The sequence below is a fragment of the Canis lupus genome, chromosome 8 (genome assembly GCF_048164855.1).
Source record: "Canis lupus baileyi chromosome 8, mCanLup2.hap1, whole genome shotgun sequence".
Lineage (NCBI taxonomy): Eukaryota > Metazoa > Chordata > Mammalia > Carnivora > Canidae > Canis > Canis lupus.
Window position 1 is genome coordinate 65,879,731 of NC_132845.1, and position 23,057 is coordinate 65,902,787.

Below are 23,057 nucleotides of genomic sequence, written 5' to 3' on the forward strand. Positions count from 1 at the left end.
GCACTGGCTCATCCAGTACCCCCATGCCCAAAGATGTGCTCTCTGAGGGGCTCTGTGCCTGGTGGACCCCCTCTCTATCCTTCCACTCTTCCTGGGTCTGTGCTGTGTCCATCTCTCCTGACCAGCTCCAGGACAAGCCCTGAAATACGAATTGTGTCCATTTCAGGGACTTAACATTAAACAGTTAAGGGTTCTGGTGTTTGCATTCAAAACTGACATGGACCCATATAAAGAAAATCTGTGAAACTCTTGATCATAATTTAAAGCTTTTTCTTATTCAGGGGTGCCTGGGTGGCTCAGTGGGTTAACCACCTGCCTTGGTCTCAGGTCATGATCTCAGGGTCCTGGGACCCAGTGTCTGGCAGGGCTCCTTGCTCCCTGGGGAGTCTGCTTCTCCTTCTCCTCCCGCCTCCTGCTTTCTCTCACTCTCTCTCTCTCTCAAATAAGTAAATAAAATCTTTTTAAAAATGTTTAAGGGACACCTGGGTGGCTAAGTGATGCAGAGTGTCTGCCTTGGTGCAGGTCACAATCCCCGGGTCTTGGGATCAAGTCCCATAGGCTCCGCCTGTCTGAGGAGCCTGCTTCTCCCTCTGCCTATGTCTCTGCTTCTCTTTCTGTGTCTCTCATGAATAAATAAAATCTTTTTTAAAAAGTTTTTTAAAAAGACTTTTTCTTATTAAGAGCATTAAGTAGCAAATAGGAAACACCCCAAAAGAGACTGCAAAAGATAAAAGGAAGCAGGGATCCCTGGGTGGCTCCGCGGTTTAGCACCTGCCTTTGGCCCAGGGCGTGATTCTTGCGATCCTGGAGTCCCAGTATCGAGTCCCGCGTCGGGCTCCCGGCGTGGAGCCTGCTCTACCGAGCATCTATCTATCATACCGAGCATTTATCTATCATAAATAAATAAATCTTAAAAAAAATAAAGGAAAGCTTTGTATTTTGGCCAGAGCTTTTATTGCCTGCTTTTGAACCCGAGACCCCAAGTTTTCAATTAGCACTAGGCTCCGCAAATTATGCAGCGGATTGTCAGCTTTTTTCTATTTTGTAATTCCTTGCAATTTATTTTCTCATCCTACAGAAATGTTCAGATTTTTTTTTTAAAGATTGATTGAATTATGATAGAGAGAGAGAGGCAGAGACACAGGCAGAAGGGGAAGCAGGCTCCATGCAGGGAGCCCAATGTGGGACTTGATCCTGGGACCCCAGGACCACGCCCTGGGCTGAAGGCAGGTGCTAACCTGTTGAGCCACCCAGGCATCCCCAAAACACTGATTTCTTAAAATTAAAATTAGGATCTATGATCCAGACGTTTCTTTTTTTTAAGGTTTTATTTATTTATTCATTATAGACATAGAGAGAGAGAGAGAGAGAGAGAGAGGCAGAGACACAGGCAGAGGGGGAAGCAGGCTCCATGCAGGGAGCCCAATGTGGGACTTGATCCTGGGACCCCAGGACCACACCCTGGGCTGAAGGCAGGTGCCCAACCGCTGAGCCACCCAGGGATCCCCGAAATGTTCACTTTTTCTCCTAATTCTGCACTCTCTTTCTCAAAGAGAGTCCCCAGAATGGTAAAAACTGCAACTGCCCGGCCGAAGCGGCATGCTTCCGTTCACCCCCAATAACGACCTCATGTCTGAAGCGAACCCATCGCTCATTAATGTTTTATTTTCCCCTTCACTTTTTCATCCAGCAAGCTTGCAAGAGCTCTTAAGAACAGTAGGAAGGTAGGGAAAAATCCCTCACAAGGAAGTATCATTTCAAAAATTAAAGGAAATCGCTGGAACCCGAGGGGAAGACGGAAACCAGTAGGGTGAAGTTGGCCAGGGGTCGGGATCCTGGGAAGGGAGCCCCCCCCCCGCCCCCCTAAGCGGGCGCTTCGGACCGCGCCTGCGCTGGGCGCGTCCCCTTTAAGGGGCGGGGCTGGGGCGGGGCCAGGCGGCGTCCCGCTCTCCCAGACTCCCCCGCGCGCGCCGGCAGTTCGGCCACGTCCCTGGCCACGTCGCGCCGGCTCTCGCCATCTTCGCCGCTTCCTTTCAGGGGCCGTCGCCGCCGCCGCCGCCGCCTGAGCCGCAGAGCCCCGGGCCGCCGCGCCGACCGCCGCCGCCATGAACATCTTCCGGCTGACGGGGGACTTGTCCCACCTGGCGGCCATCGTCATCCTGCTGCTGAAGATCTGGAAGACGCGCTCCTGCGCGGGTGAGCGGCGGGCCAGGTCCCGGAGAGGCTCGGGCGCCAGGCCGGGTCGCCCCGAGGAGCCGCCGACCTCGGCCGCCCCTCTGCCCGCGGGCCTGCGGCGCCCGACACACCCCCGCGGCCAGCCCGGCGAGCTGCCAGCCCGGCGTGGGTGTGTGTGTGGGGGGAACCCTGCGGCCGCTCCGGGGTGGGCGCCCAGGCCGGGCGGGGTGTCGCGGCGCTGGGCCCAGCTCGGCGCTGGGTCGGCCCCTGAACTTGAGCGGTCGGGGCGGGGCGGGGGAGAGGGCGCCAGCCGGAATGCGCGGGCCTCATTCTGTCTGAAAAGTTTGGATGGGGCGGGGGCCGGGGGAGTCCGGCAGGCTCGCCCCCGGCCTTCGGCTCTGATGGGCGCTGCTCCGCCCGCCTGGGCGCCTGGGCGGCGGGTCCGGAGGTGCTGGGAGCCCGCGAATCAATGGGACGGGAGGGAGGAGGATGGGCAGGCCCGCGGCCCGCTTGGCCTGACGTGGCAGCCAGGCCGGCCCGGGAGGTGGAGCGGGCGCGGGGAGGTCACCCCGCTCCCCACCCAGCCCCTTCGAGCACTGGCCTCTAGGTTAGGGTGTCGGGCCAGGCCTGATTAGAGTGGTGTGGGCTTCACCCCAGCGCTGGGGCCCAGGGGCACGCCCGCCGTGGGAGGGGGTGTGAGGAGGTACCTAAGTAAAATTTTGGGGGGACCATCAGTGCTGCTTTGAGAAACGAACTAGTTTGTGGAACTCGGGTGCCTCCGTCTAATAACGGGTTCTCTTCAACCTGCGGCGCCGGGGTACCGCCGAGGTCTGATGCGGTCTCCTGTAATTCCTCACTCCACGTCACCAGTGAGTTGGCGACTCCCTCCTCTGGAGTACACATTTCATGCATGCATTGCTGGAAGGCAGTGGGACAGATCTTCCCCAGATAATAGCAGTGAAGTTTTAACATTTCATTACCCCTAAAAGCTTCAGAGTGGCGACTTTTTAGATGATTTCTTAAAATGCAGTGTCTTTAAACGTCTTTTTGATGCCATGGCGTCAGTGAAATAACTTTTGAATTCAAGAGCTTAATTTTCTCAGAGGCAGTAAAAGATGGACCTGGTGGCAGAGATCCCATTTCCCTGATCAGTTTCTAAAGATTTCCACATCTAGAGTAACACTGCACATCACTGACTGTTGTTGTCTTCAGGACTCCCCTGTCTCCCCAGAATATACCTGAGATGGAGGAAGTACGCAAAAACAAAAGAGACCTTTGAGCAATCAAAATGGATGTTACAAAGTCCATGTACTGAAACCAGTGTTGTGTGGCTTGGAGGTGATCTCTCATTTTTGTACATTTTCTGAGAGATTCAGTTGTAAGATTTCCAATTATAGCAAGGTGATTGCAGCAATTGTGATAGCTGACATTTACTAAGTACACTTACTGTGTACTAGGTAGTGCAGTAAATGGTTTGTATTGCTTATTCCACTTAGTCTTTAAACTGGTCTTAAGAGCCAGGTGCTATCCTCCCCATTCCATGGATCAGGGAACTGAGTTTTAAGGGAGGTGAGGAAATTAGTGGTAGAGCCAGGATTGAAACAAGGAAGCTAACTCACAGTTAAGGATTTTGAATCAGTATCTATTTTGGCCTAAGTACTTTTAGTTTAAACTTTGATGCCAGATCGGTAGTTTAGGTCATCTTTTTTGTTGCACTCAGGCAAGGTGTGATAGTGTCGTGTCCTGTCTCCCCCCCCCCCCCACATACCCCATTTTATTAAGATATAATTGACATATAACCTTGTATTAGTTTTAGGTGTGTAATGTGATTTGATATGTGTATATATTGTGAAATGACCACCACAATAAGTTTAGTTAACATCCATCACTGCACATAGTTAACCATTTTTTTTTTCTGGTGATGAGAACTTTTAAGATCTACTCTCTTATTAACTTTCAAATATGCAGTATAGTGTTATTGACTGTAGTCATCGTGCTGTACATTGCATCCCCAGGACTTATTGATTTTAAAACTGGAAGTGTATACCTTTTGACTACCCATGTTTACCCATACCTCACTCAGAAAGTGTTACTTTTAATCTTGGTTTTTGCTGCGAAATTTTTGTATGAGTCTCTTCATCTTCCCTCATGTGTTTCTCAGAAGCCTGTTTCTGTCAAGTCCTTAAGTGTTGAAGCATACTGTCTTTTAAACACGTATCTAGGGATGCCTGGGTGGCTCAGCAGTTTAGCGCCTGCCTTTGGCCCAGGGCGTGATCCTGGAGTACCTGGATTGAGTCCCACATGGGTCTCCCTGCAGGGAACCTGCTTCTCCTTCTGCCCATGTCTCTGCCTCTCTCTGTGTGTGTCTCTCATAAATAAATAAATAAAATCTTTAAAAATAAATAAACACATATCTAAGATACGGGGGAGAAGCCAGTGCACCAGGTATAGAATTCTTTTTTTTTTTTTTTAAGATTTTGTTTATTTATTCATAGAGACACAGAGAGAAGGAGAGAAAGAGGCAGAGACAGAGGCAGAGGGAGAAGCAGGCTCCATGCAGGGAACCTGACATGGGACTCGATCCTGAGTCTCCAGGATCACACCCCAGGCTGTAGGCCCTGCTAAACCGCTGCGCCACCGGGGCTGCCCCAGGTATAGAATTCTTAAGGGAACCCTTGAGTCATATGGAGAAAGTGAGACAGTTTGCTGTTTAGTTTGCTTAATATTCACTATCTGCATATGGGAGATTTAGGAAAATAGAAAATACTTCAGCCAAAATAATAAGGAAGATAAGTAGTTAAGTTCATGTGTATTTGTCTGGTGTTCCTACAGTTAACCTGTACTTATAGGGCATTATTGAACTCTAGTATCTTTATTAGAGTTAGGATCATTTTAGTTCTTAAACATGAGATTTCCTGGTCTTTTAAAAATCAAAACCACTGAGATCATTTATTCAGACTTAAGTGCTAAATTTGATTGGCTGCTTTGTTTTTCCATTCTAAATTATGAAAGTTGTTTAGAGGCCTTTGAAAGAGTAAGAATTTGATATGAGTTTCTCAAATAACTGGAATAAGAGACTTGTACATTCAGGTTGTGTTTCTCACTCTGACAATACTGGTATTGGGAATCATTTTAGGATTTTGGCACCTGTTTTAAACTTGCCTGCAGCTAGAACCAGGGGACTTTGTTCCCTTAGGGTAAGGGATGTGACAGATTAGTGAGGAAGCTGGAGATTCTGTTTTCCTGACCATCTAATTTGAGAATGGCTACCTTAAGGGGCCTGTTTTGAAGTGAGGGCAGAAGAGCTGATCTTGGTGTAGCTGTCTGTGTCTTTCTCTGCCACTGTCGCTACAAAGTGGTGCGCCCACATGAAGTGTGACTTTCTCATATCCCTAAACTGTCACTGCAGCTGGATCCACAGTATGCTCAAGATATGCACTTTATCCTTGTTCTAAACACTGACCTGGATAGCCTTGGGAGAAAAGCCTTGGTTTGTAGATGAAGAACTTCCCAGCAACATTTTTTCTGTAGGCTGGCTGATAGTTATTAATAGTGCTGTATCTATTGTGCTTAAATTACTAGTGGAGTCCTTTTGAGATCCATGACTCCCAGCCACCATCTCCTAGTCTCTCCTCCTCCCCCATCTATTGCTTTGATTGTTGTTAGCTGTTGTTATGTGGGTTGTGTTGACTTTTTGTCCTTCCAAACAAGACAGGAACATATAGTGTCCCCTGCATTCCTCATAATTGGACAACTTATAATTTTGAAGTATAGAATCTCATCTTTTATTATGATCATTGAGAATTCAAGAAGCTTCTGTATCACAGCTTCCTCTTAGTAGCAGCTGTCACCTCTATTCTTTTGACTGCCAGTCTGTTGACTAATTGTTGCTCTCAAACATCTACTGACCATGCATTGTGTGCAAGGCCCTGAGGACACAAGAGCAGCACCTTGTACCTATCAAAGTCTCTGTTTCAAGAAAGTTGGCAATTTATTTGAAATGATAAGAAATACATAAAAAATTTAAAAAAATAAAAGGTATTAAATATTAAACCATGTAGGCAGTAAATCTTGTGGATGTGAAGTGGCTTGGAGGATCCCAGGGAAGGCTCCCTTGACTTCCCAGCAAGGTGTATATAAGACCTCTGTAAGAAAAGTCTGAAACTTTGTTGATTGACACAGAAGATGACCTGACCTAATGTATCTTCATAACCATGGTCCTGCATAGGACCAGGTAGGCTGGTAAGGAAGCAAGATGATTCATCTCCCGAAATGAAGTCACTGATTTAGAATATCATCAAAGTTAAAAGACAATAACCTGAGAGAAATAATCTGTAATATATCTAAGTGACAAAAAGTTAATATGCATAATTAAATACTCCTATAAATAAAAAAAGGGTAGAAAAATGCGCAAAGTTGGCAGTTCACAGAAGAGTAACAGAAGGCTCATTAAGCATGAAAGCATGCCCAGCCTTACTAATAGTTAGGAACTGGGATAATAAAATGGCAATGCATACCATTATTTCCTTACTGGGTGAAAAAAGAGGTTTATAACATCTAACATAGGCAAGGATGTGAAAGGGCATTCTCCTTTAGTGTTAGTATGAAAATTGGCACAGCCTTTCTAGGGGAAATCTGACTGTTTAGCAATTTGATGTTCATATGTTTTATCCTAGCAAAGGATATCCTAGCAAAGGGCATCAAAACCACAGAAACCGCCACATATGTGAATAAACTGTCTATGGGTATAAAGATATTCTTGTACCTAAATAAGTACAAAACACTGTTTATAGGTAAAAAGATGTTTGTAGTATTCATAAAAACAAAAGTTGTAAACAACCCAAATATCTGTTAATAGAGTGGTTGCTCAAATGTGATATGGTTATACTATAGAACACTATGCAACCTTTAACAAGAAAGAGCTAGAAGTATTAACAGGAGAAGATATCTGAGAGGTTGAGTTTAAAAAAGCAAATTGAAGGGGCTCCTAGGTGGCTCAGCTAGTTAAGTGTCTGCCTTCAGCTCAGGTCATGATCCCAGGGTTCTGGGATTGAGCTTCCTGCTCAGTGGGGAACCTGCTTCTCCCTCTCCCTCTGCTGCTTCCTGTGCTCTCTCTCAAATATGTAAAATCTTTACCAAAAAAAAAAAGGTAAAGCAAAAGATTATATGGCTCCATTTTCAGAGCAAATATATGCAGGTACATATACAAGCATATATACAGAAAGGAGTTTTTTAAAAGCCTGGAAAGTTGCACTTATTTATTTATTTTAAAGATTTTATTTATTCATGAAAGGCACAGAGAGAGGCAGAAACATAGGCAGAGAAAGAAGAGGCTTCCTGCAGGGAGCCCAGTGTGACACTCAGTCTCATGACCCAGGGACCACAACCCTAGCCAAACGCAGACACTCAAACACTAAGCTACCCAGGTGTCCCAGGAAAGTTGCATTTAAAACAGGGGTGGGAGGGTTGTTAAAAAGTCATTTTGGACAAAAAAAAAAAAAAGTCATTTTGTTTTTATTCCATATATTTTAGCCCAGTTAGAATTTTTAATTAAATAGCATGGATTTCTTTGAAAGCAAGAAGAAATAGCAAATCAGTACATAATAAGAGCTGTCATTTATCAAGCATTTGTAGTGTGGCAGGTATAGTATAAAGCACTTTTTCTCTAATGGTCCCATAAAGTTGTCATAATTTGTCCCCATTTGACAGATGCAGAAAGTGAGGTTTGGCAGTCGGGAGAGAGGGCAATGTATGTAATGGGCCCAGGCTTAACTCTGTTCCTGGGCTGAGCTTAAACCCAGTTTGTCTACCTCTGGAGCTTCTTTTTCCCTAAGTAACAAAAGTTGTGTTACGAGTTAGTTCCTATTAGGCTGCTGGTTCCAGGGAAAGTTAATGGACTTTAGGAGAATATCCATAAGACAATGGCTTGGAGCATGGTTCCTGGGGCCCTTGTTGAATGCTGCCTTATTGACAGTGCAGAATGTTCTGGTGGTCTAACCTGGGGGGGAGGGGGGGCTTACAGCTCACCTGTTACCAGAACAAAAATAATTAATGGAAAGCTTTTCTGTTTGATCAAGGGTTCTTTTCTATATACCACTGGGAATATAAGAAATCCAACTTTAACCTGCAGTGTAATTTAAAGTAATATATACTGTAGTGTATAGTTGTAGGATTTTATTAAACCTAACTTGGGGGATCCCTGGGTGCCTCAGTGGTTTAGCGCCGCCTTTGGCCCAGGGCATGATCCTGGAGTCCCGGAATCGAGTCCCACATCAGGTTCCTTTGGAGCCTGCTTCTCCCTCTGCCTGTGTCTCTGCCCCTCTCTCTCTCTGTGTCTCTCATGAATTAAAAAAAAAAAAAAAAAAAAAAAAAAAAACAGAACAAAAAACAAAAAAAAAACCCTAACTTGGCCCAATGGGGAAAGATAGGAATGGTGTTAGGTTTAATGACTGATTTCTTTTTTTTTTTTTTTTTTTAATGACTGATTTCTATTTAACATGTTATACTCCTTAATACAGATATTTGGTGCATTTGGTATTGGGATGGCTCTTTTAGAAACATTCAGGATGAGTATTCTTGAGAGCTTGTTACCTGCTAGCCTTTACATGCTTTGATCTCAAAACAGGGAGAAAGTGACTGTGGGACCCCTCAGGCTTTGCAAGAGGTTCTCCCCCTTTAAGGAGATTCCTGCCTCTGCCTGCTCTGGGGTCCCTGCCATCTTGTGAAGACAAGAAAATTTTTCTCTCTTAAGGGAAAAAGCTGCTGCTTGGTAATCAGGATCCTAGACCAGGAAGAATAGGGTAGAACTGAATAAGCAAACTTATATTTCCAGCATGTTCTTTACATGGATTCTGTACCACAAGACAAGCTGCAGGCCACATGCTGCCTGTCTCTCTTTCCCTCTCCTGCTCAGAGGGCTCTTCTACCCTCTGGTTAGCAGTAAATTAGGGCAGAACCCAAAGAACATTGCCTATTTACAGTCATAGAGGCACAGTATGACTTAGAAACTCTTTGGAAATGTTATCCCAAAATACCACAAAATGAGAATTTACCCCATGACATGAAAATAAAATGAATTCTATCTTTTTTTTTTTTTTTTTTTTTGGACCATTTGTTCATTCATTTGGCAGATATTTTCTTAGCCCTGCTGTGTGTCAGGCCTAGTGCTGAGCACTGAGAATACAAAATGGGTAAGACATGACCCCAGCCTTTGGAGATCTCAATGTCTGTTGGAGAAGAAGGAAGACAGGCAATCAGATAATCGCAGTGTATTTTATAAGACCATAATAGGAGCTAGGGCAGCAGCTGGTGGGGAGTAATTCCCATTATATACTTGCTGAATGAATAAACATCACCAAGGGAGGGTGTCTTCAAAGACGATTTCCCAGAGTGAAGTGATATGTGATTTGGGTCCCAAAGGGAGTGGTAAAAGCAATATGATAGTCCTGGGTTTTTAATTTGGGAATGCTGAAAATGAAAAATTACAAATCTGACTCCCAAAGTTCCATTAGAATAAACCCCTTATAACAAATTTGCCTGCATGTACCCTGTAATTTTTTGTTTAAAATATTGGAAAGAACCAGATGGTAAAGGATCTGGGAATTTCTCTCTCAAAGCTTCAACAAGTATCAGATGTGAACTGCATGCTCCCTATCCTTTTCCTCTTCATCTTGTCTTTCTCTTTCTCTCCCGTGTCTCTATGTGAATGGCAGCCTCATTATTTTTCTTTAGAACATTGATCTCTCTGATAAGAAAAATAACTCCCTGTTACTGGGGAAGACTGGAAGGAGCAGACTGTCTGTATCTCCACCTTTGACCCTTAAAATTGGTTGCTATTGATAGATCCAGAAGAGAGTCAACTTTTTCTTCAGATTCTGTTTTGGTGGTTTTGTGAATAGACTAGAACTGTAGTTATTCATACGGAGAAAGTAACATTCTTGTCCAGGCTTTTACAAGCTGCAGAATTGTTTTATAAGATATCATTTAAAAATAATGTGATTTTCGGGGATTCCTGGGTGGCTCAGCAGTTTGGAGCCTGCCTTCGGCCTGCGGCGTGATCCTGGGGTCCCTGGATTGAGTCCCGCGTCAGGCTTCCTGCATGGGACCTGCTTCTCCCTCTGTGTCTCTGCCTCTCTCTCTCTCTCTCTCTCTCTCTCTCATGGATAAATGAGTAAAATTAAAAAAAATAATAATAAAATTAAAAATGATTTTCATGTTATGTATGAGTGTTGCCAGTAATATGGTGCAGTGACATTTCTGCTAAATACATGCTTGCTTAAATATTTAATGGTGTGAAGTTTGCAACATAGAGGAAGGTGGGTGGGTTCTGATGTGTAGTAAGATTCAGTTTCCTTAATGAATTCACTCAATCTTCTGAAACCCATAGTTCACATCCTTTGTCACATAAATATTTGGCCAAATATAGATGTCAAAAAAGCTGAGTGTACATACTATGTGACCTTCAATACCTACCCCCAACCCCCAATGGAGTCTCCACATCCTTAAATGACGCTCTGGAGGTAGACTGGTGGTTGGCAGTAAGTAGAAGCAGATTAAAAAAAAAAAATTATTTTTTTTTAAGACTATTTTCTTTTGAGGACTGACTATAGTAGTAGATTCCCACCCTTTTGTTGCCATAGCATCCATAGCAACATTTTTATGGCTGTGTGATGAATCTAAGAGATGGAATTTTTAAAAATCTTAACATGCTGCCCTCACAAAATCAGTCACCTTGGGAGGCCGTACCACCACTCCACAGGGTTACCGCTCACTCTTACCTGAAGCAGTGCAGTGTTCCTCACTGAGTTCCTCATCTCCTTAATCAGGTTAGACCCCAACACGATGAAGGATTTGTCTTCATGAGATATATTGTTTTAAAGTGGAAAGAAGGATGCTAAAGGTAGCAGACAAGTTATAACACTAAATACCAGCAGAATTGGTGAAATTATTTTTGTCTAAAGTATATATTTGAAAAATACAATGTTCAGGGGCCCCTGGGTGGCTCAGTCAGTGTCCAACTCTTAATTTTGGCTCAGTTCCTGATCTTGGAGTTGTGATTGAGCCCTGTGCTCAGGGTAGAGCCTGCATGGTCCTTCTCCCTCTGCTCCTCCCCCACTAGTGTATGCACGCGCTCTCTCAAAAATAAATAAAATCTTTTTTAAAAAAGAAAAATATAATGTTCATTCGAACAGTACACATCCTGGTATATTGATTGGCACTGGCATAATTAAGGCACTTTCCCATAGTCACCCAGCATGATAAGACTGCAGAGCTGTTAGACCCTCTCCAAAGAAGCATGTTCAGGAATGCTAAGTGAAAAGAAAACTAGAGCTGCTGTCATTTTGGAGTCACCCCAGACATCAGCCTTTGACCCTGGAGCCCACTTGTCCTGTCTCCACTTCCTGCAGTGTTCTCTGCAGGAAGCACTCAGCTCCTCTAAGAGAGGCTTTTCTAATACTTTCCTTTTGTTTCTTTAGGTATTTCTGGAAAAAGCCAGCTTCTCTTTGCACTGGTCTTCACAACTCGTTACCTGGATCTTTTTACTTCATTTATTTCATTATATAATACATCTATGAAGGTATGGTATGGCATCCAATGGAATGCATTTTATACATAATTCACAGGCCTATGGAAACTATTAAGTTGATGTCAGTTGTACAGTTAAACATTTTCTAGAATAATGTCTAAACATGCTGTTCTAGACCTAAGCACTTTTAGACCACCTTGTACAAAGAAGTGGGGATAGTGTTATCATTAAGCACATTTTCTGTTTCAGAGTATCTGTTTAATTGAAGTGCTTTGCAGTTAGAGATTTTTTAATCTTACATTCCTTGAGTATGATAAACCTCTAAAGCTCTTGATAACCCTGTAAGAAAGAGAGATAACTATTATGTTTCAAGCAGGGAAATTACAGACTCACTGGGAAATCCAGCAGGTTGGTTCAGAACAAGGACTGGAAGCTTAGCTAGGCTCCTCGCTGCAATACCTCGTTTTGCTCTTGTGGGAGAGATTATGTATAGACTTCGACTTCTTTTCTTTTTTTTTCATGCTAAATCCATGTTTCTGGAACTTTTTTGTGTGCCATCTTTAGTACTTTTGCTATGCCTAAATAACATCTGTACCATAATTTTCTCAATGTGTTTATAAAACATTTTAACTTTCTTAAGCATTAGTATCCATGGCTTTGGTGTCCTTCTATTTTTCTAAATCCACATTAAAACAAACTTGTAATTATTAAAATGCAAGATGTTTGTGTACCATCTCACATCTTGTGGACTACTGGGGGTGCATGCTCTCTACTTGCTGAGGCCTCAGTTTCCCAGAGTCATTGAACTTACATTTATTGAGCACCCGCAGTGGTGGGTACTTCCCTAGGATTGAAGATAAGGCAGAAAACGAGCAGAAGTCTTATTAAGTTTCTGGTTGGGGAGAGTAGACCAATCATCCCAATCGATACTTAGTGAGTGATAGCAGTTTGTGATGAGTGCTAAGAAGTATGGGGGGAAAGAAAAAGAAGTATGGGGCTCTCAGGGTGTGCAGTAGAAGTCTCATTTCTTTCATTCATTCGTTCTACATAGTTTACTGAGCACCTGTGTATGTGGGGGGGGACAGTGTTGTAGGCACTTGATTATTGGCACACCTGATAAAGTCAAGTTTAAGCTGAAGCCTATTTGGTGTGGTATTTAAAAAGCGTTTTTCATAAACACGGATCAAAGTAGACAAAACCATATTTGGGTCTGTGGTCTTTACTAAAAAACTAATTTGAGTTGCCTGTAATCATTTCATTCTTCATTACTAAGTGACCAGGGCCTAGTAATCAGGAAATAATTAGCTTACTTAAAACCGGTAGGTCCCTGCTTATTGTCCAGGCAAGTCAAAACTGCAGATATTACTAGTGTGTAAGCAGAAATCCTCCTCCGTTTTCCTTGGGATACCTAGCTTTCAGAGGAATCCTTCTTGCTTGGTTCTAATTTCCAAGCACATCCTGAAAATCAGAGGAGTGACAGCCAAGTTTTATGTGCTCATTGCCTTTTTTTTTTTTTTTTTTTTTTTAATTCATGAGAGCCAAAGGGAGAGAGGCAGAGACCCAGGCAGGGGGAGAAGCAGGCTCCATGTACGGAGCCTGATATGGGACTCGATCCCCGGGTCCCCAGGATCACACCCTGAGCCGAAGACAGACGCCAAACCACTGAGCCACCCAGGTGTCCCTACTCATTGCTTTGACTTTAAATGCACAGCACTGGTGAGAGGAGAGAAGCAGCTGCTTACCCCAGTGGCCATAAGACCTTTATGAACCAATCTTGGCTGGCTGTAGTCCGGGCGCTGGGGAAGGACCCCCACAAACATGTGCCTTGGCTGGATGTTCTGCTGGAGGAGACTTTGTGTATAAATGTATATATGTTGTGTTGATACCTGTAGATTGTATGTTATTTATATATATGTATACATATCTATATGGAGAGAACTCTAACCATATATTAATTTTTTTTTTTTTTAGTAGTTGGTATATGGGTATAACCAACAATTTTAGTACCTTGTCAACTATGTATTTGCAAATATAACTTCATGATGAGGTACCAGGGATAGTTTAGTTATTTTGTCTTTAGACATATGAGGGCTTGATGATTGCTCTCATTTTCCTAATAAGTTATTTGCCCAAATGTTTTCCTAATTAAGTTTCACGAGGTGGTTTTCCTAAGGAGTGGTATCGGGTAGCCCAACTGATATCCCATTTCTTTCCATTCAGAGGCTAAAGCTGCCCTTTGATTCTTGTGTGTAAAATTCTGCATTCTGAAAATTGCTATAATTTCAGAATAACAGACTTTTCCTTTGGTGTTTGACCTTTTGAATATGAAAGGACATGACTTGATTGTAAGCCTTTAAACGACTGTACTGCTATGTGAGCTCCCTCGTAGGCGTCAGTGTTTCACAAGTTATCCCTTATTTTTGGTTTGCTGTCATATGCTACCAGACAAAATTTCATAGAAATGATCTGAATGTTCTGTGTTAAAGTAACACACTATAAGTAAAAGTGATCATTGTAGAGTTAAATGTGAGCTATGTTGTATCTTCTATTTAGAAAAGCCCTAGCTGGGGGCACCTGGGTGGCTCAGTCATTTAAGCCTCCAACTCCTGGTTTTGGCTCAGGTCCTGATCTCATGGGTCGTGGAATCGAGCCCTGAGTTGGGCTCCCTGCTCGATGGAGAGTCTTTTCAAGATTCTCTCCCTCTGCCCCTCCCCTCACTCTCTTTCTCCCTCTCTCTTACAACTAAATAAATCTTTAAAAAAGGAGGGGTGCCTGGGTGGCTCAGTGGGTTAAGCATCTGCCTTCAGCTCGAGGCATGATCCTGGGGTCCTGGGATTGAGCCCCATGTTGGGCTCCCTTCTCAACAGGGAGCCTAGTTCTCCTTTTCCCTTCTGCTCATGTTCTTTCTCAAATAAATAAAGTCCTAAGGAAAAAAAAAAAGGAAAGCACTAGCTAAGAAATAGCATCGTGCTGGAGGGAGGTGCACTGGTTGAACTGCATTGAACTATGTGTTCTTTTTTTTTTTTTCTTAAGCTGCTGCTAATAGTTTAAACTGAGGTTAATAATATATAATAATTAATAATACATAATACATTATTTAACATATGATCCAGCAATCCCATTCCTAGGTATTTACCCAAGAGAAATGAAAACTTAGGTTCACATGAATGTCTGTACATAAATGCTCATAGCAGCTTTATCTGCCATCCCCCAAGCTAGAAACAACCCACCTGTCCTTAAGCTAGTGTGTGGATGAGCAAACTGTGGTATACCCAAACAGTAAACTGTTCAGCAGTAAAAAGGAACTGCTTGTTAATACACACAACAACGTGGTTGGATTGAGAATCCATTATGTTGCTTTTAAGGGCTTCTGGGGGGCTCAGTCAGTTAAGTGCCTACGGCTCACGTCATGGTTCTGGGGTCCTGGGATTGAGCCCCACGTTGGGCTGCTTGCTCAGCGGGGAGTCTGCTTCTGCCTCTCCACTCTGATTTTGCTCTTGCTTGGCTTTTCTCTCTCAAATAAATAAAATCTTTAAAAAAGGGGGGGGAGCATTACGCTGCTTGAAAGAAGCCAGTCTTAGGGGGACATAAGATACAATCTCATTATTTGGCATTCTGGAAAAGGCAAAAACTGCAGGGACCAAGAATAGATCAGTTATCAAAAAGAGGAAGAAGGGATCCCTGGGTGGCGCAGCGGTTTGGCGCCTGCCTTTGGCCCAGGGCGCGATCCTGGAGACCCGGGATCGAATCCCACGTCGGGCTCCCGGTGCATGGAGCCTGCTTCTCCCTCTGCCTGTGTCTCTGTGCCTCTCTCTCTCTCTGTGACTATCATAAATAAATAAAAATTAAAAAAACAAAAACAAAAAGAGGAAGAAGAATAGATCGGTTTCCACTAGAGGTTGGGCCTGGGGAGAGGGCTTGACTACAGAGGGGCAGGTCTGAGGGAGGTGTTTAGGTGTCACTTGATAAGACTATTCTGTGTCTCAGTTGTGATGGTGGTTATATGACTTATAGAACTCTCTATTCCCCAGAAGCAAACTTTATTGTATTTAAGTTTCAAAACAAAAAAAGCTAAGAAAAAAAATCATGCCTTTCTGAGCATATGGATGATGTAGAAAGCCAAGGGAGTTGGAACTGTTGTAAAATATGGATGACCTGGTGCTTTTCTTCTGTCTTTAGCTCATCTACATTGCCTGCTCCTATGCCACGGTGTACCTGATCTACATGAAATTTAAGGCAACCTACGATGGAAATCATGATACCTTCCGAGTGGAGTTTCTGGTGGTCCCTGTGGGAGGCCTCTCCTTTCTAGTCAATCATGATTTCTCTCCTCTGGAGGTTAGTGAAGAGATTATTTAGGGAAATAGACGTGTTTGCAGATAATGTGGGTGGTTCTGATTTGTTTTTTCGATTTGACAAGCTTCTGGTGCAGCATATACCCTATTAGGTCTAAATAAATCACAGACAGGAGTTAAGCTTCCAGGTATTTGGGCATCTGCTGACAGATTATTGCTGGATTCTCCTCTAGAGAATGAACCAGGCTTCTGTGGTAGCAAACATAGTGCCTTGCCTGTGCAGGTGCTTCAAGAGCACCTAGCTTTGTTTCCTTTTCATGTAGGGGAGTTGCATGTTGATGCTGCGTGCAAATCCCCTAAGCAGTGTTGCTACACTGCTGGTATTTAGAAGAGTGGTTTGCATGGTGCCCTGTACTCCACAGAGCAGCAGCCTGCTCCTGGATGCCTAACCCTTCCCTTAGCATCTTGGGGAAGCTGCTGGTCGTGGATTCAGAACACTCCCAGAACTACCTGCAAGGCTTACTGTGTGAATCAAGTGCCATTGTTGGGCAGAATGTTTGCATGATTACAATTCCCATTACTTACCCTTTGATTTAACCACACCAAAAAAAGCCTAAAGAATAAGAGAGATGATGTAAATATTGAGATAGTCCGTGAAGGAGACCCAAGTGGTAAGGAAAAGCAGCAGTGGGAGAGCTATCAGCCTCTTTCACCCTGGCAGCGAGCAGCGTTCATCCAGGACCCTAGATTCGGAATGGGACAAACTTATCCAGGAGAAACATCTGTGTAGATTCATGGAAAAATGTACCAGGAAGGAGATGTTGGAGAGATGGCTAACGAAAATTCACAGAAGCAAGAGTGTCTGGGTTACCCAGCTTGTCAGTGGAGTGTTGTGCCTCTTCAATGTAGCTCAAGTTTCTGTAATTCATTAAATTGGTGAGCTGCCATGCTTGATGCTCCGATGCCCAGACTCCTCACTTTTTGTGCTGCTCCACAATAAAGCAAGAATATGTCCTATGAACTCATGGTGGGTACTGGGTGCTAATGAAGCCTGTGGTTACTCTTACAGATTTTGTGGACCTTCTCCATCTACCTGGAATCTGTGGCTATCCTCCCTCAGCTCTTCATGATCAGCAAGACAGGGGAGGCGGAGACCATCACCACCCACTACCTGTTTTTCCTGGGCCTCTACCGTGCTCTGTATCTGGTCAACTGGATCTGGCGCTTCTACTTCGAGGGCTTCTTTGACCTCATTGCTGTGGTGGCTGGCGTTGTCCAAACGATTCTATACTGCGACTTCTTCTACTTGTATATTACAAAAGGTACCTCAGGCTGCCTCCTCCCTGCTTTGTTCCTACAGCCATGTGTTTTTAGGAGCTCTCCAGCCCAGCATGCTCCTAATCTGGCACTAGCCCATAAAGCAAAACTGGTTTCAGGAAAACATTTTAATGACTGTCAAATAAAATTCTGGGTGTTTTCCTTTTTTTTTCTGTAGCTTCATTGTTTTTCCATAATAGGATGTTTTTATTGTAAGAAATTTAATCAGCTTTTATAACTCTGAATACGTGATCTTTTTGTAGTTGATGAGCATAATGATTGGGTGTTCACGCAGTTGTGTGACAATGTGCCTCCTCAAACCTTGTTACGACCTTGGCATATTATCCATCTGACGTAAAAAATAATAATTCTGAAAATAATCACTTGAAACCCTACCACTCAGAGATGATCGTAATGTTTCAGTAAATGTAATTCCAGATATGTCTATACATATACACAGGTAAATGATTAAGCTGTACATGCTGTTCTATAATCTGGGTTTTTTTTTTTCCCCACTCACATTTTTTCAAGTCTGTTGATAGAAATCTACATAGTTTTCAGTGGCCGTAGACTATTTCATTTTGTGTATTACCATAATTCACTTCCCCCCCTCCTCATGGGTATTCAGACTGATTTGCTGGTATTAAAATCCAGTGCTTGGGGCATCTGGGTGGTTCAGTTGGTTAGGCATTCCACCCTTGATTTCGGCTCAGGTCATGACCTTAGGGTTGTGAGATTGAGCCCTGCATCAGGCTCTGTGCTAAGGGTGGAGTCTGCTTAAGACTTTCTCTCTCTCTCTCTCTCTCTGTCTCCTCTTCCTCTCCCTCCCGCTCTCTCCCTCCCCCTCACTTGTGTGCATGCTCTCTCTCTCAAAAAAATTTTTGAAAAAAAACCAGCAAAAACAGTGGCTAAATCAGTATCCTTGTATGTGTATATTTTCATATTTATATGAATATAGGACATGCGAACATCACAAAGACTTGATGAAAACTGTGGTCCTTGTTAAAAAAAAAAGGCATATTTATGCATGTGCACACAAATAAATATAGTTTTAGGGGATTCAGGAACCCTGTAACCCAACCACAGTCTCAGGCTAAAAACCCTTGCTATACAGTATAATTTCTAATGATGGAATTGGTAGGTACAAGGGCATATATATCTTATATCTTTTTTAACATCCAAAATTTCGTAGATCTCTCTGTACATATTAACAGTTATATTTTAATGTATGTTGATTAGGTGAGAAAGTAATGATAAAACACTGCTATGAACTTAGTGACAAGTTCAGTTGAATTTGTGTTTTTTAAATTCAATTGCTGGGACATGGAGGTACATGAAAGAAATCCCAGTATATGTGTACATGACATATTCATATTTCAGAAGTTTGTTTTTTGACACCAAAATCAAATGACTTTTGGTGCCAAAGACTTATTTCCTTGTACCTTCCTCTGTAGTGTCTTGAGGTGACAGATCTCTAGGAGCAGGAAGAAGGAAACTACAAGCTTGTCAATACCAATAACCTTTTTTTCTTTTTTTAATACCAATAACCTTTTATTTTCTTTTCCTCTCTTTAAAATTCTAGTACTCAAGGGAAAGAAGCTCAGTCTGCCCGCGTAAGTGCCAAAGACCATCACCAGCATCTGTCCTTCAGGGTGCTCGGACAGAATTCTTACCACAGCAAAGGCACAAGATGCTTGATACGGAAAATCAGAAACTTAACTCTTTTGTTGCAGATAGTCATCAGTGGCTCTGTAAGAACCCAGAGGAAAAGAACCAGAAGGTTTCTGTTAAATGCATCTTGCCTTATCTTTTTTTATTACTATGTACAAAGATTTTTTTACACAAAGAAACTTAATGCTGTATTAATAAATTCAGTGTGTAGCTTCAATTGGAGTAGTTCCAAAAGTGAAGATTTTGTGAGGAATAAGTGCAAACTTTTTTTTTAATTCTTTGAAATTGTTGATTCTTTGTGTCTGCAATGAAATTGTACTCCTTGACAGTTGATAGATTATATATTCTTCCATCTATCAAACTTGCATTCCACTATATTTATTTTTGCCAAAAGATGAGTTTTATTTGTTTGAAATCTGAGACACTATGTTCAAATTGGTCTATCTTTGTTCAAATTTCTTCCCACCTAATGTGGAAATCCTTCCTTGGACATCACACTACATGTAAGGCTGGTAAGGATGACTCACACAAGCTTATGGTTTTCATTACCAAAATTTTCAGATTCTGAATGTAGATGGAGTCTCGTTTAAGAGTCACCAAAGGTGCCTGCCCCCCTTTCCTGCTAAGAAGAGTCCCTTTGAGACTGTCCCAAGAGTGTCAGAGAACTCAGTGGGCAGGGGTTCTGGTCTGCTTGCCATCTAGGTGTGGGATGTGAGGGACATTAATGATTATGTTGAATCTAGGCTCTACTCCTCTGAGGAATGGAACACAAGGTAGTCACCTATCACTTAAATTTACAATTCCAAAAGATTACTACAACCATGTCCATGCTCAGATTCAAATGGTTTTTCATATCACTTTCGGGTAGTAAAATGATTTACATTTTTTTCTTAATTGGCAGCACCAATTGCCATTCCTTACACTCTTTGATTTGTTTTTGTTTTGTTTTGTTTTTACTGAGCTCTTGCATGATTTATCTTGTGTTACCATCCTAAATAAACATTTTATTAAATGTAGAATAAATTGTCTTATTTTGGGGGGGGGGATGAATTAGGCTTTTGGAACATCCTACGTCAGGATGATTTTTTCATTTTCCGATTGGCAACAAAAGCTCTATATAGGGCCGCAAACATTTATCGTTCACAAATCAATCTAAAAGTTTCTGTATTTTGAGGAAAAATTGAAATTTTTCCTCCTAATTTTGCCATTTTATTGATTTGCTACATTTTTTTGATTTATGCAAAAGCATATGACTTTGTTTTTCTCTGATGCACCATAAATGTTAAAGTGTTGAATACTAACAGTGCTTACTACAAGAAGGATGTAGTATTTTTGCTTGCTGCATTAAAATATCTTATGGAAGAAGGGAGCAAGATGGGTTTTATTTTTATCTAATATGTCTCTTAACATCTTTCTAAATTGGCAGTGTGACTTGCACAGTTGAACCTCTTGTCTTTATCTCTCATTTCCACACACACCCCACCCCACCCATACCTCATGGTTGTCCTTTTGTGTATCTGTCTTTCTAGCATTCTAGTCTTGGTTTAGTTTCTGTTTTCATCCTCCTTGGAAGATTCTGAGAGTGTGGAGGAAGGATGGGAAATCTCAGTATAGGTGGAGCAGCCTGCTGCCCACACTGGGGGCGGGGTGGTGGGCTCACACTGTTTCTGTGCATGTAAATCGAACACAAGCTGGGATCATTATGGGAGAGCATAGTGCAGATGACAGGGATCTGGGACCTCAGCAGGCTGCCTGACTGAAGGCATCGATCTGAAGTATCAGTGTCTCCTCTGGTCATCCTGCCCACGTAAAAGTGAAACTGGCTAAGATGTTACCACCATTTTGTAGTCAACCAGGATGACATGATAAACAGGGTGGCTCAGTGGGAGTGCAGGACTGGGGCAGCGTCCTCACACATGTAGGGGTAAAGGCCTTGTATAATGCGCCTTATGAAGCACTGTTTCAGAGTTCCTTTCATTTCAATAAAGATTATCAGGTAATTAATATTTTTATCCACCTGTTTTATTTGTGTGAATTTTTTTTTTAATGAAAGCATGAGGAGAAATAAAGTTAACAAATTTGCCCATTAAGTGGGTTTAAGTTGGCTGCTTACTGACACCAGTGTCAATAACATTTCCTGCTTCCTTCCAGGCTGCTCAGGAAAGGAGTAGGTAGAGAAATAGCTGAGGGGAAGAGAGAAGGTTGCAGGTAGAAGGCCTTGGGAGAAGATCCAGGCCTGCCTTTTCAAAGATGCCACTAGTTTGGACGACTTCCTGGAAAGATTGCTTTTCAATAGAAATCATGAATGCTTGGTGGGAATCCTGTGTAAGAAAAGTTCAAGCTGTGGAGTCAGCCTTGTGTTAGGATTCATGGCTCCTCACACCCTAGCTCCATGAGCCTCCATCTCCGTATTACCTGCAGAGACTTCCACCACAGGACTTTTGCAAGTTGTGAATGGCCCATATTGATGAAGCTCGAAATAGAGCTTGATGCACACACACACATCTAGAGCTCGGCACCTTTGGCCCTCCTCCCCCTCCCCCTGGGCTTAGTTTGGGACAACTGCCCCGAAAGCTGGCTGGAAAACACTTCGGGCAGGAGTCCTCATGACCTATATGATGACATAGGTCAAATTTGCCCTAGTTGGGAGAGTGATGCAACTATAGACATTCACTGCTAAGTCCCTTCCCAAAACTACCTGAGTGACTAATTGGGTGGGAGCTTCAGGTGCGGTTTCTCTGTGCACTTCGCCCTCTAGTGACTGAATGGGGAATTAGCAAGGAACCCACATTAGCAAGGTTCTCACTCCAACCCCTCTGAGCTAGCCTTTGGAGTGTGTGGAGTCGTGTGGGTGCTGTGGGCCTTAACTCCTCGGGTTCTGAGACCATCTCCTCTCATCCCTGCAGTTTAAGAGCAAGTTGCAGCATAATATAGCACTAATGTTTTAAAACAATGACAGGGATACTTTTTTCTAATACTAGAATGCTCCTAGTCTCTACCTCCAACTTCCAATTGGTCACTAAAAAGGTAAGAGTCTGGGCAGCCCTGGTGGCCCAGCAGTTTAGCGCCACCTTCGGCCAGTATCCTCCCTGCATGGAGCCTGCCTGTGTCTCTGCCTCTCTGTGTGTGTGTGTCTGTCATGAATAAATGAAATCTTAAAAACAAAAAACGGTGAGAGTCTTTGGGCAAGTGCTACACTACACTTGACTCTGTTACCAAAACAGAATGAAAATACGGAATGTGTTTATTCCTCTGATAAGGGATCTAACACAGATACATGGCTAGGTAACAGGAGAACTGGTGTGCCCTACAATGAAAAAATTCCCTCATTTACTTTGAATTCTGAGGATTGAAGATCCCAGGGCTGTAAAGAAGAGCTTAGAAAAACAACTATGGAACTTCCTGAAAGGTCACCTGGCTGACACTGCCCACCCCCCACCATCTGAGGACTCAATGCAAGGATATTAATTTTACAGGACACAGACATTTACTCGAAGAAAATTAAATGCTAAAGGGAGAAAATGAACCAATTGATTTGGAAAAATGAAAGATTAAAGATCACAGTTGCTCCAAGTTAACAGGAAAGTGAAAAATACTGTACTTTGCAAATAGTGAAATTAACTCTGCTTGAAAGAACAAGCAGAGAAGGATATCAAAGATTTTTTATTTTCTTCAAAATTCAAGATGGAGCAAATATGGTGGGATGTTATCCCTTGTTACAGCTAGATGGTAGCTCCTTAGGTGTCAGGAATCTCTGTATCTGAAAATTTTTATCATTTCAAAAAAAGTCCTGGGACACCTGGGTGGCTCAGTGGTTGAGCGTCTGCCTTTGGCTTAGGATGTGATCCTGGGGTCCTGGGATTGAGTCCTGCATCAGGCTTCCCATTGGAAGCCTGCTTCTCCCTCTCCCTGTGTCTGCCTCTGTCTCTCATGAATAAATAAATAATATTTTTTAAAAAGTCATGATGGCCCATTTACCTTTTCAAGGGCTGTGCTATGACTTGGATATTTCTTTTCTTTTTTTTTTCTTTTTTTTTTAAGATTTTATTTATTAATGAGAGAGAGAGAGAGGC

General features: G+C 42.8%; 1 protein-coding gene and 1 non-coding gene across 3 annotated transcripts; both read left to right on the forward strand.

Moving 5' to 3' along the window:
* Positions 1-1,958: 1,958 nt before the first annotated feature.
* KDELR2 (KDEL endoplasmic reticulum protein retention receptor 2) lies at positions 1,959-20,988 on the forward strand. 2 transcript variants are annotated; one of them, XM_072836950.1, is made up of 5 exons: positions 1,959-2,196; positions 11,652-11,752; positions 15,881-16,039; positions 17,066-17,318; positions 18,896-20,988. In XM_072836950.1, exons 1-5 carry the CDS (start codon positions 2,106-2,108, stop codon positions 18,928-18,930), a joined length of 639 nt encoding a protein of 212 aa, XP_072693051.1. In that variant the 5' UTR covers positions 1,959-2,105; the 3' UTR covers positions 18,931-20,988. The 2 variants fall into 2 exon arrangements, with proteins under 2 accessions (XP_072693051.1, XP_072693052.1); XM_072836951.1 differs by lacking the exon at positions 17,066-17,318 and having other exon boundaries at positions 1,978-2,196; positions 18,896-20,007.
* On the forward strand, positions 17,565-17,668 carry LOC140639249 (small nucleolar RNA U13). The gene has a single exon (XR_012036041.1). It is a non-coding gene; the product is annotated as a small nucleolar RNA U13 (small nucleolar RNA).
* Positions 20,989-23,057: the final 2,069 nt, after the last annotated feature.

Coding starts and splice junctions, on each gene's coding strand:
- KDELR2 (XM_072836950.1), top strand. CDS start 2,106: ATGAACATCTTCCGGCTGACGGGGGACTTGTCCCACCTGGCGGCCATC. Junction 16,040..17,065: donor ATGATTTCTCTCCTCTGGAG/GTTAGTGAAGAG, acceptor TTACTCTTACAG/ATTTTGTGGACCTTCTCCAT. Junction 17,319..18,895: donor CTACTTGTATATTACAAAAG/GTACCTCAGGCT, acceptor TTAAAATTCTAG/TACTCAAGGGAAAGAAGCTC.